Source organism: Varanus komodoensis, unplaced genomic scaffold (assembly GCF_004798865.1).
Source record: "Varanus komodoensis strain SLA01 unplaced genomic scaffold, ASM479886v1 scaffold19, whole genome shotgun sequence".
In the NCBI taxonomy this organism is placed as follows: domain Eukaryota; kingdom Metazoa; phylum Chordata; class Lepidosauria; order Squamata; family Varanidae; genus Varanus; species Varanus komodoensis.
Window position 1 is genome coordinate 10,148,806 of NW_025335550.1, and position 19,109 is coordinate 10,167,914.

At 48.7% G+C, this 19,109-nt stretch overlaps 1 protein-coding gene across 2 annotated transcripts; it reads right to left on the bottom strand.

Moving 5' to 3' along the window:
- Positions 1–418: 418 nt before the first annotated feature.
- On the bottom strand, positions 419–18,474 carry IRF8 (interferon regulatory factor 8). Of its 2 annotated transcripts, XM_044427926.1 has the most exons (10): positions 18,400–18,474; positions 14,178–14,352; positions 13,155–13,338; positions 10,387–10,475; positions 9,324–9,437; positions 7,989–8,103; positions 6,976–7,023; positions 5,194–5,562; positions 4,265–4,380; positions 419–3,484 (listed from the first exon to the last, which is right to left on the bottom strand). In XM_044427926.1, exons 1-10 carry the CDS (start codon positions 18,405–18,407, stop codon positions 3,308–3,310), a joined length of 1,395 nt encoding a protein of 464 aa, XP_044283861.1. In that variant the 5' UTR covers positions 18,408–18,474; the 3' UTR covers positions 419–3,307. The 2 variants fall into 2 exon arrangements, with proteins under 2 accessions (XP_044283861.1, XP_044283862.1); XM_044427927.1 differs by lacking the exon at positions 9,324–9,437.
- Positions 18,475–19,109: the final 635 nt, after the last annotated feature.

Sequence of the window (19,109 nt, forward strand, 5' to 3'; positions counted from 1 at the left end):
GCTCTCCCTTGGAGTCCGCGTTCTTTCAGGCAGGCTGGGAAGAAGCCGTGGCTCGTGGCTCTCCTGCAGGGTCTTGCAGCAATCAAAAGCAGTGCCTTACCAGAACGTCCCAGATTTCAACAGCAGTGAGAAGACAGGAAGAAACCCGAGGCTGGGGATCATTTTGGAAATGGTCTGAGAGGCCAAATTGTGCAATCCAGCCTTATAAGCAGAAGAAAGGAGTGGGGAGGGAAGGGAGAAGTAGCCATTTGTTTTCTGACAACAGGCTCCACGCTTCTGAGAAACGAGACACAAGTGAGGCGGACGTCAACCCCCTCCCCACGAAAAACCCAGCTGCCACTCCCAAAAGCCGACCTTCGCACCTCAGCCCCCACAAATCCCAAAATTCAGGTGAGACAACGGAAGCAGAGGCAAAGGGTTACAAAAGGGACGCTGTTTATTGGGGAGTGCAATTGTCAAACAATCACAAAACATTCTAAACAAGCAGTTAAAATAAATACCGAGCCTACAAGAGTTGTACACGTGTGACTTGCTTGGGCATTCTCTGTGTACTCCCGTGTACACACTCGCGCCTAGGAGCATAAATCCCACCGTTAATCCTTGCTCCCGTAGGAAAGCTTTCGCACATCCTCGGCTCCCACATTTACACACATTTACACATTCACACACGTGTGCACAAACACCCAAGCAGGCTGGATCTGTATTAGTGATAGCTTGTACGCATTTCTAATCTGTACAGACACTGAACACCGAGGCCTATTGATCTAGAATGCATCCTTTGGCGGTCTCCATGGCCATTGCAGTATTGCAGTGTTTTGAATAGCTTTTTCCCTGGGTTCATGGCATACTCCTCTTTTATATTTGCATTAGGAATATAATAGAAATATAACAGAAAACCATCCCGTTTTCAGTTCTCTGGCACATTGGCTTGAGCGTCTGCCCCATGGCTGCTTTAAACTTTGGATACATCAACACACATCACAAGCGTGGCAGAAAAGAAACTCTGCCCAACACAGACCCTTTACCCACACCCATTCACTTCAACAGAAAGTGCATGTCACATCTGCAACCTTCTCCACCCACTGAGAGGCCCCCTCCACTGAAGTGAATGGGAGGCCACTCTGTGCCCTTAACTAACACCATAGTTATTAACTCAGTTTGCCAATCTGTGACATTTTGCTTGATCCCAACAGATGCCATGAACCTAAGCTTACCTAATTAACATGAAGTTGACTTTCACAGTGTTGAGCTTCTGAGCTTTGGTGGATTGGAAAGGACCAAGAATGAAGCATTTGTCTTCCATTTTAGCATCCTTCCCTCCCTCATTATAGACACAATACACTGAACAGACCAGTTCCAGCCTCTCGGTCAGAACTTTTCTGCTTGCTGAGAAAACCTTCCCAGCTAGCAAAACATGAGAAGAGAGGAAATACAGTTTGCTATTTAAAAATAAAAGAGGGGACCTTGCACTTGGCATAAGAAAGGTTCCACTTCAGTCTCTGGCAATCTCCAATTTACAAAAGGATTCTGACCTTGGTGTAGCAGTAAATCCTGAACTCAGATGCCCCCATGACCTTCCCCAAAGCAGCACCCCAAAGAAGGGTCCAGAACTGCTGGCAGCTACGTTGAACCATATCCAGAAACCTTCCAGCAGTTTCCATCTCCCATCACCACCAGGTCTTTAGGGAAGCTAATGGGTCTGAATAGTCCGTTTAAGACCAAGCCACCCCCAAATACTTTACATTTCAAGAGGCATAGCTGGCAATTGTTTCTAGGAAGATCCATCATTCCTTCAGCTACTGTGAAGGCTACAGCTAAGCTCAGAGGGAACCAGGAGGCAGAGGGTGGGTGGCACTGGAGAACATCATGGTCCCTGCTGAAAATAACAAAAATAATAATTAAAAAACACCACCCCACGGATGCCTGGTAGCAGGAGATGGGGAAACCCATCTCTGCTCAAACCTGAGGAGAACCAGTGAAGAGGACAAGACCAGACGGCACGGACAAAGACAAGGTCGTGTCTCCCATGCGTGGATTCCCATGATCAGTTTGCACACAACCGTACCCTTTAACCCAAAACAATCCTAGCCATAAAGAGCAAACAAAAAACTGTACAAAACCACAGATGCATTACATCATCGACGTGGCCACTTAACTGTGTCAATAAAGCCAGCAGAATTTTCACCTCTCCGGGGAAGACGAGGCAGTCAAGATGCCACCGTACCCAGGATCTGTTCCCCTCTTGGGTCCGTTTCCCTGCATTCCCCGTCTCCTACCAGTATGCTGAAACTGGAGCTCGCACAGCCCTCACGGGATGCCTGAGCACAGAAGTCCTCATCCAGGCGCACCTGGGTTCACGCTGGCCGAGCGATCCAGCCATGTGGGTGCAAGCTGCCCTTTTCAGACGCACTCAGCACCGTCCCAGCCTGCCTTGCTCACACAGCTCTCCCAGCAGTGGGATCGTGTTTTGTCCCTGGGTGCCCAGGACCGGTCGACTCAAAAAGGCCCGTGATCTGGGACAGATCCACACGGGGGCATTCCCCCACGGATGCCCAGAGCCCTTCCCAAAATGGAAGCGTTGCGCTTCACGGAGCTTCCCCCCTCCATCCACGGTGCCTCATGTCCCACTGCACTCTGCATGCCACACCTGGCATGTCCGGCTTCTGGGGATTGGCTCCCCCAGGCAGCCAGCTCTGGAGAGGCTCAATTTCCCACAGTGCCCTTGACCTAGCCTTGCTCTGGGCATTCTGGGAAATTCGAGAAGAGAGTGGTTCGATTCAGCAGCCGGGCCGCCCACTGGGGCCAAGACAGAGGAGGGGTCTCCCTGGAAGGCCCTTTGCCCACCCCCCTTCAAAGCCTGCCCTGAGTGAAGAAATTAATACTGGGGCAGTGGAACACCCCAGGGCTTGCATCGCTTGTCAGAAACACAATGGCTGAATCAACACCATTTTCCCACCCACCCACCTCCTTTCCTTCCTTTCAACCAAAGCACACAATGCAGTGAAACGAGATTGGACAGTTTTAACCTGGTTTAAGCTGACTTTGGGGTAAGGCTGTAGTGTGGAAACCCCAAGGAATGCTCAAATGGATGTCATTTAAGTTAGGCTGTAAAGGGAAAACTCTCCTGCCCCAAACACAATATAACATCACTCTAGCAAAGACCAGGGCGATTTTTCCAGAGGGAAATGTTCAATGAATGATGCTATAAACATTGATCTTAAACAAATCCTTTGGTTTTTTTTAAGGCGTCTTTTCTTTTCTTTTTTCTTTTCTTTTCCCAAACCTCCCACCCCTCCTAACAGGAGTTTTAAACAGTGATCTGTTGATTCTCTCTGAAAATGGGTCTTTGGTGAGGTCCACAAGAATCCTGGAAGTTCCGGTACATCTGGTCATAATGCACCTCTTCTCCCACGGGGTGTATCAGAGTGTTGCCTTCATTCTTCCCAGCTTCCTCCATCAACTGTCGAATGCATAGTTGCTCAATCTGCAGTTAGAAGAAGACAAGATTTATTTGAATCAAGTAGTACCACTTAAGTACAATTAGGAAGGGCAATTAGGAAGACTTGAAATACATCATTAAAAGAAATTGGCTGGAGGAGGAGGAGGAGGAGGATAGTACTGTGGCACTTATTCAGTGCTTTAAGGTGTTCAGAGCGATTCAGACACATTCTTTCCATAACACCTGCACAACAGCCCTGTATGGTAGGTCATTCTCATTGTCCCCTTATTGTAAGAGCTGAGACTCTGTGGTGCATGGGTACTATATTGTGATTTGTTAAACAGATTCTCTGGTCTAGTGATTCGTTTTGGCTTACACAGCACACATGGAAAAAGGGATGAGCTGGGAAGAGGGAAAACTCAGCACAGCTTTTCAAGTATCTGAGTTCTGAGCTCTCTGTACTGCACCTTGCACACCATCAGTATCAAATAAACATCGAGGAGCAGGAAAGACGCACAAAGGCCAATATGGAGCAGTTTTCCATGTGAAGGAGCCAAACTACGCATCCCAACAGGAAGCTCAGACGTGCTTGCCAAGCAAACTAAATAAAGGCAGCCAATCCAGCTCCAGACACAGAGCATGTTTTTAACCTGGCAGCAAATGTTTCTCCCCAAACCAAGAGGGCTAACTCCTTGAGTGTTTTTTCTGAAAATAAAACCTGAGATCTGTTCTATGTTTGAGAGTCAGCAGGGGCAGGAAAGGCAGAATATTTCCAAAATGAAAATCAGGACAGTCCTCCACCAATACGTGGATGGTGCAATCTACCTCGACAAGGATCAGCTTGAACCGTAAAGGTGTGGCATCTGGAAATTCTTCCCCAAAACATAGAATAACTTTGCTGTTTGGGAAGGGACCTTGGCTGTTATAGTACTGGTGAAACTCTGCAAGAGAAGAGAAGAACAGCAAACATTTCATGTGTTAAAGGCAGGCGTGAACTGTTTTCCCACTATGGGCAACTGCAGAAGCCTGAAATGCACACACACAGCAAATACCGCAGCACCAGCTTCCCCTTTTGCTTTTTAGAGTATTCACATATTTATAGCTTTCACCAAGATAAAAGTGCTTTTAATCCAAGAATGAGCAACCTGTGGTTCTCCAGTTGGTGTTGGAGTGCAACTCCCATCAGCCTTAGCCAACAAAGCCAATGGTGAGGGTTTATGAGAGCTGCAGTCCAGCAAGGTATGGAGGACCACAAGTTTTCCACCCCTCTTTTAATCCATCACAAAGTTCAGAATTTTGACTAATTCATCTCCCGAGAGAGCAACTTAAGGTCTGACAGCGGACAGAAGAGACTGCTGTGACCTCACGCATCCTGCAATGCTGTGACAAAGCAAAGCAAGTGTAAAAAGCAGGTTTTCAGTTGCTGTCAAAGGCAAGTTTCTAGTCCTTAAGAATGAAAAATCTAGAAGTTTGGGGCAATGCCTGGCAAAAATTACTAAGTGGGCTTAGGCATTTCTTGGAGAGAAATGCAGGGATCGGTGTAACTAACCAATCAATTAACCGGCATGCGATCCTTAAGTATTCTTCCTTGTTTTGATGTCATTTCTACTTTCTGCGGAACTCTGCTGCTTATCTGGACTATGCCAGCACAGCATGTCAGTGCTGACTTGGTTTTAAGTTACAGCAGGTCACAGGACGAGGTTCTCATCCAGGGTGGGAAGCAAACCTGCCAGGAGAAAACCGCTCACACGGACCTCTGAGAAAGTGGTTGGTGTCGAAAATCTTGACGACTTCGTCCCGGTCCAGCTTGTTGGGCTTGTCCTTGTACAGCATGGTGTTCCCGCTCCAGAACACCCTGCCCTGGCTGAGCCGCTTGATGAAGATGCCCTGCTTGTTGCAATGGAGCAAGACGCCTCTCTCCAGGTGCCCAAACAGCTTCTTGGTGATTTGCCTCTGGCGCTCGTGGGGGATCGCGTCCGCCGACGGGAACCGCACGTGCTCCAGGCTCTCCAGGACGTAGGGAGATTCTCCAAGGGAGATGCGGCAGCCTTCGGGGCGAGTGGTGGTGGTGCTTCCCACCAGTTTCCCTCCATAATAGAAGTTGATCACCATCTGGGAGTGGCCTAGGGAGACACGGGAGGTAAGGACCTGCAGAGGGATGCTGGGAGGCCGTCCCCGCACCTGGGCGGCCAGGTAGCCATCCGGAAAAGGGGATGGCAGCGGGAGGGTCAAAGCAGGGCTGTGAGAGGTGAGTCCCACTTCTCTTGTGGGGGGAGACCTCTGTGAGGCCCCCTTTCTCACACCCACCACTTCCCTCCTCAAAGCCTTTTCCATTCGGTTCCCTTGGGAAAGCATTGAGCACAAATCCCCAGTCTTCAGGCGTGGCTGAAATTCAGCCTGCAAGCAGCTCGAAGCAAAGGGGACCGAAAGCTCCATTCCAAGCACGGCCTGCCTTGCTCACCCCACTCTTCCGTTTTTAACCCATAAAGCCCCACACAACTTGGGACTGCAGCAGCTGTCAGAGCATCGCTTCCAACTGCAAGCTAGGCAAATGGGGGAGAGGGGCTTTTCTTTGGTGGCCTCCCCATCTTTGAAACAACCTCCCTGCTGCAGCCCACCTGGTGCCAAACTTGCCATCTTTTTAGTGCCAGGTCAAGACAGCCCTTTATGTGGAGGACTTTAAAGATCCATTTGTTATCCAGGGTCCTCAAGAGATTACTCGGGTAATTCTTTTCCTTTGCAGAGTCTTTTTTACTGCATGTTTTTAGCTAATTTAAATGAATTTTACATTCACTTTAACAGGCTTTTGTTGTTAAGGTATTCGTATTGTATTGTATTGTATTTATTTATGGATTTATATCCTGCCTTTTTCCTACAAAGGGCTCAAGGCAGCTTACATCTCCTCCTCCGTCTTATCCCCACAACAACAACCCTGTGAGGTGGGTTGGGCTGAGAGTCTGTGACTGGCCCAGATTCACCCAGGTGGCTCCATGGCTGAGCGGGGACTCGAACTCGGATCGCCTGAGTCCCAGTCCCATGCTCTCAGCCACTACACCACACTGGCTCTTTTATTGTTTAGTTTTATATATTGTTGTAAACTGTCCAGAGACTTTAGCTGTGGGACAGTATAAAAATGAAATATATGAATCAGCATCGTTCCCCCATCTCAGATTTCCGGCTGTAAACTCCTGGGGACAAGCCTGTGTCGCTGTGTGTGCTGTAGAGCACATGGCCCAAACCCCTTTGAACGGCCTTTTCGAAAGGAGAAAACCATGCATTTCCATGGTACTGTAAGTCATCCCCAGTGCGCTCACAGGAATTACAGGACACACAATCCATCTGCATTATGTTTCCCTTTGCTGTAAGGAACCTGGCTGGACTCAGCCAGAGCCGCTTGATCTGGAAGGAGAAGGTATCCCTGGCTGTTTTGACTGGTCCGCAAGCGTGCAGAACTCGTCTCAGGTTGCAAAGAAAAGCAGAGGTTAACTGCACCGGATGTGAACCGACAGAGGAAGCAATGCTTTCTTTTAGCATACCTGAATGAAGTGGCTCGTAACTCGTAAAGCCACTCATCAGGGACAGAGCTGCAAATGAAAAAGGGGAAAAAAAGTTACACAAGTGTTTGTTTTTTCCTGTGTGCAGTTCTTCTCTGCTAGTCGCCAAACTGTGATTTTCACCTGCTAACGTTTTAGTTCTCTGCAGCAGAACCCGAAGAATCTGCCTCACACTCAGTTGATCAGTCATTGATTGATTTGATACACTGTCTCATTCCACCAAAGACAGTGGTCCTCAAGGAGGCGAACAGTAACGTTAAAAACACAGTTAAATAAACGTCATTAAAATTATCATAAAAACAAACAAAACATGCAATGTAAAAACACTACCATAAAATAAATAAAAATAGCACTAAAATCAACAGAAACCCTTTTGGCAACAGCTTGCTTATTTATTTATTTATTTAGTTAGTTAGTTAGTTATTTATTTATTTATTTATTTATTTATTGTCCGATTTATATCCTGCCTTTTTCCTACAAAGGGCTCAAGGCAGCTTACATCTTCTCCTCCATCTTATCCCCACAACAGCCCTGTGAGGTAGGTTGGGGTGGGAGTCTGTGACTGGCCCAAAGTCACCCAGGTGGCTCCATGGCTGAGCGGGGACTTGAACCCGGATCGTCCGAGTCCCAGTCCCATGCTCTTAACCGCTACACCACACTGCTTGAATAGAAACATCTGGTACAGGGAGAACAGGAGGAAACCAACTTAGCTTTCAGTGGCAGGGAGTTCCACAGCTTGGAGCCACCACGAAGAAGGCCCTCTCTCATGTCCCCACTAAATTGGACCCTTGGCCAGCGCCACCTGCTCTGACTTGCGGCCACTCCCAAGCATTTTTCTTTTACCCAAGATCTTCAGATGTGGAGATCCCTGCAGGCAAGAGCCAATTACCAACCACTAAGGGAATTTATGACCTCCTGCTACAAGGGGAGGAAGATGCCAGGTTGCTTCACCACTTCCTTCACAGTACCTTCTGAAGGACATATTTTGCTCTTACCAGGAGGTGACTGATGCATCCACCAGTCGGGGATTGGTGGATTTCGGCAAGTCTCTGGCAGTGGCGAAGGGCTTCTCTTTATTGTGCCGAGGTATTCCTCCACTCCTGAGGTGGGCTGCAGAGTTGACAGGGAAAGGGGGAAGAAGGGGGATTACTGAGACAACTGCGCTGACATTGCACAGATCTGTAGCTGTTCTGTCCCAACAGCTTCTTCTGTTGCTTTGCATGACCGCTTGTCTCCATCGAGTGACCTTGGACATGTTTGATCAGAGAAGAGTCCCGGGATTCCAATCACGCTGCGGCTAGATGGAAATCCAGGACATTTCTCTGTCTGAACATGTGTTGGATTGTGCCTGGAATCCTTCCCAACAGAAAGGGCCATGAAGATTTGTACCCAGTGCCAGTCTCATTTAGAGGCGGTCCACCAAAACAAATGGGATTCGACTATAATAAGATCGTATCCAATGAATCCTAAAAAATTAGCACTGTGTCTTGCACAAAGGTTTGACATGTGAAATCCTTCCACATGTTTTCCCCTGTGCAAAACTTGCAATATCTTGAAGAAGTCCTACAGTCGGCAATCAATTCCTCCAGTAACTAAGGGTGAGGGTTTCTCCCAGTCTTCTCCAACCAGGTGTTCTCCAGATGTGTGAGACTACAACCCCCTTCATCCTTCCCCGCTACATCCTTCGGACTACTATTCCCAGGGGCCCCCAGCTGGCATGACGACCATTGGTCAGCAGGCTGAGAATAAGAGTTGTCATTCAAAGCACTGCAGGGCAGCCAATCAGAAATGATTGATTTAGCTTCCCCTTGCTGCATCAGGCCACCGCTAAAAAGCCAGTAAAACCCACTGATCTTTCTGTGATTTTTATTTTGCCTTTGTTCCTGCAAGGAACCCAAGACAACTTACATCATCTGCCTCTTCCACTCCCTTTTATCCTCCTAGCAACCCTGCGAGGTAGGCTAGGCTGAGAGTTTGTTCCTGGCCCAGTGTCATCCCATGAGCTTCACGACCAAGTGGAACCAGGAGCTCATGAGTCCCAGTCCACGCCTTTAACCCCTCTGCCGCACGAGCTCTTATTCCCTCCCCAGACAAAGGTTTCCCGCTGCTTTCTCGATGTTGGCTTAGGTACCTTACTGCATTCAATTGCACCTTAAGCAAACAGTTTATCCCCCGTTTTGTCCTGTGAAACTGCTAGGAGACCATTTAGCCTCTTAACTGCTTTACTTCCTCCCCTTTGCAACTGAGCCTGCGCTCTGCAGCACCCTGAAGATCAGTGGCCTGCTGTCTCCTCTGAAATGCACGATTCCGAGCCAGCCCACGAGTCCAACCTTTTGCATGTGCTTTTTCCAGAAACTGTGGATACTATTGGCTCTTGCTTCCAAGGTAACCACTGAGTCTGGCAGCCCTGAATTTTTTGAGCTGCCAGCTGCCTGCATCTTGGCCTTCATAAAAAGAGAAAGTGAGCTTGGATTACTTGTTCTGGGTGCGACGGGAGTGGAATTTTAACATGTATCACCCCAGTCCATCCACTGCAATACACACAATAACACGCATGTGTCAAAACAGACAGGTCTGCACTTTCCTAGCTGCAAAATGGGTGCAAACGAGCTTCTCCATGTTGCACCCACATAATGTCCGACTTTCCTTCCCGTGCGAAGTCAGCAGGGGGGCTCTTGGGAAGAGGGGCTTCTTTGCTGCGGCACCTGACTCTGCAACAAGTTCCCCAGGAAGACTCGCCTGGCCCCTGCATCGCACTCCTTGCAGTCCCAGGTGCTGAGCAGCTTATTTGCTCAGGAATCCTCCCAGAAATTCTACTTTCAGGCTGTTTAAAATTCAGCACTGCATTTTAAATCTTCGTGCTGCTGCTTCACTCCACTTATTTGATTTGTATTTTATGCCATAGTCTTAACGAGTTATACTGTATTCTGCACTGCATTTCATGCCTTAAATTGTTTTTACGTTGTTTGAACTGCCCAGAGAGCTTCGGCTTTTGGGTAAAGGGAAAATATCATTGTTAAATAAATATATAAATGATAGAAGATAGATGGTCAGTATTTCATGGCACAGTCAATCATCAGTGGAGAAGAAGGGACTGGTTTTCAGTGTTTCAGTGGTAGGCATGTCATGAGTGGAGCCGGCTGGAGCCGGGGGTCAGACTAGATGGCCCGGGAGACCCCTTCTGGCTCACTCTGATTCTGTTTCTGTGTCTCCCCCTACCCCATTTTTCTTTCCTGCACAAATGCTCTTTACTGTTACTGGACTAAGGGATAGGCTGGTACTACACTGAGAGAAAGGAGAAAAGCAAACCCTTTTTGAACAATTGAGAGAGAGAGAGAGAGAGAGAGAGAGAGGGAGAGGTTTTAGCCCCACAGGGTTGGGGAAACCCGTTACCTCTTTCATCAAGTCCTCTATGGCAGAAGCATTGCACTCCATCTCCGGGACCTCACTCAGGCCGCACCCATTCACCATTCCCATTTTGCCTGGAAAGAAATACAGTTTGCAAGTCGTCATGTTACACGGTATATCAGAAGAAGATGGGGCTCCTGCTGCTGCTGAGACAGACTGACAAGCGGGCGTGAGAACGCGGAGGAAGGGAAGGGAAGGGAAGGGAAGGGAAGGGAAGGGAAGGGAAGGGAAGGGAAGGGGAATAAATGCACATGAGCGGGATGGTGGGTCCATTGCTAGGAAAAGGCAGGAAGGAAACCTTCCTCCAGGAATTTGCTCTACTTCCCCCCTTTCTAGCCTGGTACCCTGAAGAGGTTTGGAACTCCAGTTCCCATCAGCTCCACCCAGGCATTTTGCAGCGTTATGCAGTCACTCTCACTTTTTTTGCTGCACAGATTCCCTTTTCCCGATACAGGAAAAATGGACAAAGTAGTAGGAAAACAATAGGAAAGCTACAAACGGAAGGTACTTTGTCTGGTCCTGCATAAAATTCTACAAATGATCAGGATAAGTGCACAGTAAAAGCCTCATCTGAAACACTCCTGAGGTTTTCTCACATGAAACCAAAGGGACTGCAGAAAAACAGAGATATATTTGTACATTCTTTCATGTTAAAAGAAGCCAAAATGCCCCTCTGAGATGGTTGCTCGGCAGTGCTCCGGTTAATGGTGAGGAGACAGGAGAAAAGAAAGCAAAGGGGAATTGGTATTGTTTTTCACATGGGATGCCAAACTTCTTTCAGTCTAAGAGACAACCTTTGCCTTGTGAAAGGGCTGTTCCAAAAATGCCAGCCTGTTCTAGTTTAAAACTCTGAACTGACAATTCGAGGCCTTGAGAGAGACAAGTCAGCCTTTTCGAAAGGGGGAAAAACCTGCGCAATAGCCAGAAAAACCACAAACAGTAGTTGAGGGAAAGGAGGCAAGACTGCTTGAGAACCTCAGGGGGCCAAGAGGGCCCCAGACCCTGCTTGAAATGCTATCTGAGCAGGGGCCAACTGGTCTTAAATGGAAAGGAGAGGGGGCAAACTTCACGGAAGGGCCCAGCACTTTCCGCCTGCTGTCACCCAAGCACTGATGTAACCCTGAACCCCAAAGTCACTTCCCAGGCAGGAGGGATTTCCAAAAACTCTGCAAGATGAGCGCTTGCATGAAGGCAGCATAGGGTCAGGTGCTAAGCAGTAAATTTCTTGACAACTCAGTGTCATATGCTTGAAAAGACACCACACCAAAAAAGAAACAAAAAACCACAGATAAAAATACGACAGAGCGCGGCTTGTGTATTACCGGAGCTTTCAGAGACAGCCGTTCTGCATTCTGTGACTGTAACCACAAAAGACCACTCTTTTTTATCTTTTTTACACTAACAGAGAGCCAATGGGTGAGGCAGGGGAGAAATAAGTTCTCTTGCTCTCCTTTGGAAGGGAGAGCAAAGATAGAACAAAAGCTCTCTGAATAACTATGCAAGAGGTTTCAGGGAATCCACACTGGTCATTCAGCAAGTGAGGTTTCCAAGAAAGCTCCAGGGGTTTGGGGACATCACAAGTAAAAACCATTCTGATGTACTCATGCAGTTTCCCAGAATATCAAATCCTGATGTGTGGCAAGCTCTATCGACTGCTCTGGAAGGCAGAGGAAACTCCCTTGGGATTTCTCATTACAGTTACAAATAACCTCATCGTAAGAACAGATGAATAACAGCTTTAGATCAAAACATATGATTTGAAAGGACTAAGGACAAGTTACGACTGATGTACAGAGAGTGGGGAGCAGGACTGAGCCCACCCACCTGCAGTGTGGGCATTCGGCACCGGCCAGTATCATAACCTTGTGATAATCCGTGGAAGTACAAATGCCACGTACAACAGGGGACCCCATGGGAAAAGGTCCCTGCAGCAACACAGGTGTGATTAAGCTTAAAAATGGATTTGCACACTTTGAATTTGGGTTGAATGAATGCGACAGAACTATTTGTTTCGTGGGGAAAGGTGTTCAGCACTTTCCTTTATGGAAAGACATTCAGAGTGACTTGCACTGTTTTTAATATTTCCCTCCTGGGAAACAGCTGCTTGGCTGGTTTGAAACCGGTGGCTGGCATCCTCCGTGTGCAGGGGTGTGGCCAGGCCTCGGCCCATGGAGACCCATCCTCAGAGCTGTTTGTCATGTCCCCAGATTTCTTCCTGAGAGCCCCAAGTCCCCACTGATACCAATGGAAATGCTTTGTCCTCAGCTTAATCTCCATGTTGGTTGCAATTTCCATGGGAGATTTAAGCTGGGGAGAGAAGCATTAATCCAAATTCTGTGATCCCCCCACCCTCCCTTCTGCAATGCAACTGGGCTTAGAAAAAATCACCACCTGGGTGATACCAGGGCATTTTCCCTTGTGCTTATCTATCATGCTGTGCGGAGGGCAGGCATTACCTCCCCGTCGCAGCTGGGGGGGAAGAGTCAGCCCTCCCTTCCCCGTACCCTGTGCCCTCCCCAGAAAGGAAATTCCCCCTCTGCATAGCAATTACCCTTATGGGAAAACCCTCTCCATCCGTGCCAATGACCTGGTAATGCCCCTGTGGACACAGACAAGCGCAAGAGCTCTGCACCGACTCCCCTCCATGCCTGTGGCCAAAGCTGCAGCATCCACATGGGCCCGCACAGTGAGATCTCAGCTGCTGGGTGGAGAGATAGAAATCCTGACTATGTGCCTGGCTCTGTCACACTTACATTTCTGTTCTTCCTCTGGAACAATGCGGTAGACCTTGTATGGCTCGGAGATGTCCAGCTGGGATCTGTCCGTCACTTCTTCAAAATCTGGGCTCTTATTCAAGGCACAGCGCAACCTTGTCTTCCAAGTGGCTGGCTCTGCCTTGTCACCTTCCTTGAATTTGCCTTTGAATATTGCCCATGCCTAGCGGACAAAGCAAGAAGGTTTCTCAAGCTGAGTCTTCCCCAACCTGGGCGCCCTGCAGATGTGCTGGGCTGCACCTCCCACAAGTGCCAGACTGGGGAAGGCCTCCCTAAGCTAAGAAGGATTTCTCCCAAGGAAGTCTGAGAGCAAAGTGATCCCCACAAACACAGGTGTGTTGATGGGCACCCAGTTTTATAAACCCTTTCTGGGCTTCTCCTCACTGTCCCACAGAGTCAAGACCACAGCTACACTTAACCTTCTGGCTCTCCATTCTAAAAGTTTTATACAGTTCTCGAATATATAGCTGCTTTTTAAAAAATTATTCCTGTAGTGCTGTATTCCTTTTTTCTGTCACTAGGTGTCTCTATAGCACTCTTTGCACAGCTAACAGACTCTTTGGCATAGTGACAGTTTAAAAGCAAAACACAAAAAGAAATTATCCAAGTAAGACAGACATTCACACTTTCTACACAAAGAGAATAAAGCCAGTCCCGACCCATGAGGCCATGCCACACTTCATTCATACAAGCACCCAAACTCCATACACACCATGTGAAAGGACTTGCAGGAAAAAAGGGAGGGTAGTTCCAATTGTACTGCTGAAAAAAGCCTTTTCTTTCTACCCTACAATTTTCCGAACACATCTAAGACTAAAGCCCCATGCAGAACAGAAAGAACATGTATAGAGGGCTGAGTAACAAAAACTCACCCACACAGAATTCTGAAAACTTCATACCAGAGTGGTCTAAACTAAGCAACCAACAATTCTCTACAAAGAACAACGACTCAAGAAGAAGAGTCACGTTGGCTCTGTCTCACCAGAGACAGGCTGGCAATACCTTGAAGATGGATGCGTCCACCTCCTGGTTGTAATCCTGTTTGCCCGCGTGCTTCCATGGAATACGAAACATGGTCTTCTCATCATCCTCCCAGATCAGCCCAGGATACATCCCGCTATTGATCTGTTCAATCAGCCACTGCCGCAGCCTTCTCCCACTGTTTCGGTCACACATTCTGCATGGAAAGAGCTTCTGTAAGCAGCCTCCCAGATCAGTTAGCCGGTCCCACCCTGCAGTCTAGCAAAGTCGAAGATGGCCAGAGGTTCAACATCAACGCTCGCCGATCCTTTGCAGGTTCACCATACATTTTAAACCAGGGTCAGGGCTTGGTACGAAAAACATCCAGGGCTCAGCTCCCTGTGCATTCCCTTAAAGAACCTTGTCCGCTAAAGACATCCCTATTTGTAAAGGGCTGGAGGGAGAGGATTTCAGCAAGAAATGGCCTTAGGGAGAGTCAATCAGGGGCAGCAGGAGATGCAGTGCATGTGAGCAAAAGACTCGCTACACTTGGCTCCGCACCCATTTTTAAATGGACCTTGAAGAGCTGGATGTGTGAGTTCCTTTTTCATTGGTGCAGCTCTCCTGTTTCGCACTGCCTAGCTTTAACCTCTGACGTTCATTTTACTCTTGGTCTGAATAGAAATGGTTTTTAATGCAGCCAGTTTGGTTAACTGTAAGACTGTTTGATGGTTCTCCTTTTCTTTTCTAAACTGCCTTAAGGAGCCTTTGCATTTGGAGGTGAAAAATAGATTCTAGTATTTTAAATGGATGGTCGATAAAAGCAATGTGAAGCAAAACTAAGCAATGCTAATTCCTGACTTAAGCATGCTATCTTGCCCTTTTGGTGACTCCAGTAAAATAAGTTAAACCTTAAAAAACTTAAACATGAGCATGAAATGAAATGAAGTACAAAATGCCAGGCTTAATGTCACGGATTGGTTAAATTTGTTTCTCACTTTTTCTCCAAGGAGTGTAAGGGAGGGAATATGATTCCGGTACTTTCCACTGTATCCTGACAGCAGTCCTGTGAAGTAGGCTAAGAGTCAGTGACCGTCCCGACGTCAGCCACTGAGCTTCGTAGCTGAGTAAGGAGTCGCACTCAACTCTCCTGAAACCCAGTCCAGCATTCTAACCACTGCGCCGCCCACGGTGCCAGTGGGGCTCAGCCTTTTTCATCCCACTCGCAGAACATCGCTTCAAGCTCCAACTGGCTCTCCAAGCGGAACAAAGTCCTACAGCAGTAGAAGAGCCATCAGTGATGTATGTCCTCTCCCCTCTTTTCATAAATGTGCTGCATGGATGGGAACCTAAGGTCCTGGCTTGCATCCAGTCACACCATCGGTCCGCCACACTCAGGAAGGCTGCCCTGCTGCATAAGGCCAAACGCCCATGCAGTCCAGCATCCAGCTCACCAAGAGGCCAACTGTGTGCCCCACGGGGAAGCCTATAAGCAGAGCATGAGTCCTGGCAGCAGTAATCTGGCCTCATGCTCCAGGAGCTGGCAACCTGGGCCTACCGCCTCTGCTACCAGAGGACACGCTCCGGGAGCCATCAGAACCAATAGCCCTTGATAGCTTTATTAGCAGGCCAGTGTGGTGCAGTGGTTAAAGGCAAGGAACTGGGACTCAGGCAGTCCGGGTTCGAGTCCCCACTCAGCCATGGAGCCAACTGGGTGACTTTGGGCCAGTCACAGCCTCTCAGCCCAGCCTACCTTGCAGGTCAGGATAAGACTGAAAGCAGGAGAAGGAGTATGAAGGAAGCTGCTCTGAGTTAGTTATAAGAAAAAAGCAGGATATAAATCTAATAAATAAATAAATAAATAAACCCTCCGGGAATTTGTCACATCCCCTTTCAAAGCCATTCAAGTTGGGGGCCATCATCACATGTCATGGTAGTAAGTTCCATAGTTTATCAATGAACTTTGGGGGAAAGTCCTCTAAGCAGCTGTTTTCGAGGGTTTCAGGTGGGGTTATTCCCAATCCCACTTGGAGATGTCCAAGACTAAACCTGCAACTGTCTGTGTGCAGCACAGGGGCTCCATCGCCCATGTTGGGGTCCCTCTCTTTGGTGCACAGACCCCAGCCAAGTCACCGTGTTGCAGCAATGTCAGCCAAGGTCTTCCAGCCCCAGGTTAAAGATATCAGCGGCACTCAGGTCAACCGTGACAGAGGTTCGTCTAATCCCAACAAACCATGTTTTTTCCGGGAAGCCCACAGACCGGCTAAAAGGGCAGCAGGACAGCTGATCTGATATGGCCTGGCTTTTGTGGGCCTCTTCACCAAGCACAGGGTGGTGTCCGTTACGAGGCAAAGTACTCATAAAATTCTCTATCCCACCCTCTTGAGTTTTTTAGAAAGCTTAAAAAGTAGAATTACTTTCTACAGTGAGTCAAATGACTTCCCATGGTGTTATGGGAGGACAGTCCCTTCTATTTAATGTTCTCTGTCTTCTAATGTTTTTAACAGATTGCTTTTCTTTTTCCATATGTTTTCACTTTGTGAAATCTTTCCCCACTTGGAAGCAGAGCAGCAGTCAAACACCACAAATAAATAAATGCATAAACGTTTAACCTTTCGCCTCTGCTGTGTCCCTGATCTAACCCCCACCCCAAGAAGCTGGGGGCTTCTCTTGGGGGGGGGGTGACAGGGGGACACGTGCACACACACGAATAGGGAGGCTGAGAACACAGAAAAATCCAGAACAACACCGTCAGCTGCAGATGCAGTTCCGATGCCTTTTGAGGAAACGCCTCGCCAAGGGACACGTTTCATGCTTCTTGACAAAAATGGCTGGGGACACGTTTCTGCCCCCAGAGAAGGGAGCTGTAGCAGAAAAGTCAGTCCAAACAGTTTCTAATCAAGACGCATGAAACGTTTCCCTTGATAAGGAGCTCTTTTGAAATGGATCTTGGAGCCAAGCCTACTGAGCAAAGGCTTGCTTATTCCTGGAATTAATGGGAGTTGGTATATCTAATCAGAAGACAGAGGTAAAAAGAAGAAAACTAATTTTCTGCTGTTATTGGTGTTTTACAAAGGGAAGTGAGAGGGTAAAATGACCCCCTGCGGAGAGTGGGGGCTCCCCTTGGCGACTCTCAACCCAAGTGAGCAGCAATTCTGTCCGCCCCTATCCAGACCTTCAACAGGCCATATCCGCAAGGTATAGGATCGCAGCCTTCTTCTCGAGAGAGATACTGATATATCTGCACTAGTGCATCAGAATGCACTAAGGAAGAATTCCATATGAAAAAGTTAGGATGCGGTATTGAGGCAAATGGTTATTAGAAGACATAAAGCGAAGGAAACGGGCAGGGCGTCTCCGAGGTTTTTGAAATGTGGTGGCGGTGAAAGCTCAAGAATTAAGCGTGAACAGGGCAGAGGAGCCAAATTTAAGTGCAAACGCAAAACTCCTTGTACGCCTTCTAAAAAAGACTTTAATTCTCCCTGCAAAGAAGCAACAAGTCAGAAGAGAATCCATCCCTCTCACGGACCCTGTCGCTTGGAAAGAGGAACTGCGGCACTTATTATGACTTCTACATCTTAATGAATAATTTCTGCTGCACTTTTTCGTAGAAAAGCTAGCAACGGGTTTTAAGGACTGGGTTTTTGCCTCTTCACTCCCGCCCCGCCCTACCACTCAGACGCACGCATTGGTAGAACCCGAAGCGGTGCGAGTCTCTTTCGCACATGTACGTGAGAATAAGTCCAAGGAACCCATGGAGTGCATTCTGAGTAAGTACGCTGAAGAGAAGTTACCCACAGTCACACACACAGAGCGGAAGGAGGAGCGAAACAGGCGGCCAGCTTACCTTAAAATAAGTCCAACGGAACTTTATTTCCGAGTAGACTTCTAAGAGTATTCCGTTACAGTACAGTTCTTGGCACGCTCACTTACAAGTAAGTCCCACTGACTTACAAATGAGCGTGCACAATTTGAGGAAGACGAACGAAGCTCAGATGTAAGGCAGTGGGGGAAAACGCAAAACCAAGCCCCAGTCGCGTAAGATTGACCGACCCGGGAAGGAACTAATGAGAGTTGTGGAATCTATTAGCGGCAACCCTCCGAGCCAAATAGCAATTTTTTTCTCCGTGCAAAAGGAAAAGTCAAGCAAAGAGGTACATTGGCCCTCCGACAGCCTTCTGCTAACCCAGAAAGTGGGCACAAGATGTTTCGCTCTCCTATGCACCCGCCTGGACACACGCACGCACACGCACACACCGCTGACCTCCACATCCGTGCGTTTTGCAGCCGCACTTTGCCGTTTTCGCCGCCAGATACTGCGCCAAGAGGTTACAGAGATACTCGCCCGCCCATCTATATGGTTTTTATATATACCGTGCAGCTCCGGAGAGAAGTGCGCGGGAGGATGCGCGGTTGCCACCCCGCGGTGGCCTTGCAGCCAATGACGACTGGAGAGAAGAAGGCGACCTGGCCAATGAGGAGGGCTGAGGAGATGGCCTTCTCCGCATCGCCTTCGCTTCCGAGAAATCGGCGGCGGCGCGCGCCTCTCTGCCTGCTGCGGTCGCCCGGGTGGCTCGCCATTCCCGGGTCAGCGTTCCATTCCCGGGTCAACGTTCCATTCCCGGGTCAGCGTTCCATTCCCGGTCCTTGCTTCCTCGTGCTGCCGCTCCGTGCGCCGAGGCGCCCGTGCGCCCGAATCTCCGGCGATTTGGGCGATCGGGAAGGGAGCGGGGTACCCCAGCCAGCCTGGAGCGCTCCGCTTTCCCCACCACCACCCTCCCCCCCGGGCTTCTGGCGTGTCCTCAGCGCTCCCCCAGCGTCGCCACCCCTGCTGTCCTCCCGCGCTCCGTGCGTTGCTACAACGCGCTCGAAGTGATGCGGAGCGGAGCCCACTCGGGCCTGCCGAAAGCGGGCAGAGAGCTGGTCAACTGTGTGCGCAGTGGGGTGATTCCAGCCGAGGTTGTGGGAAGTGCG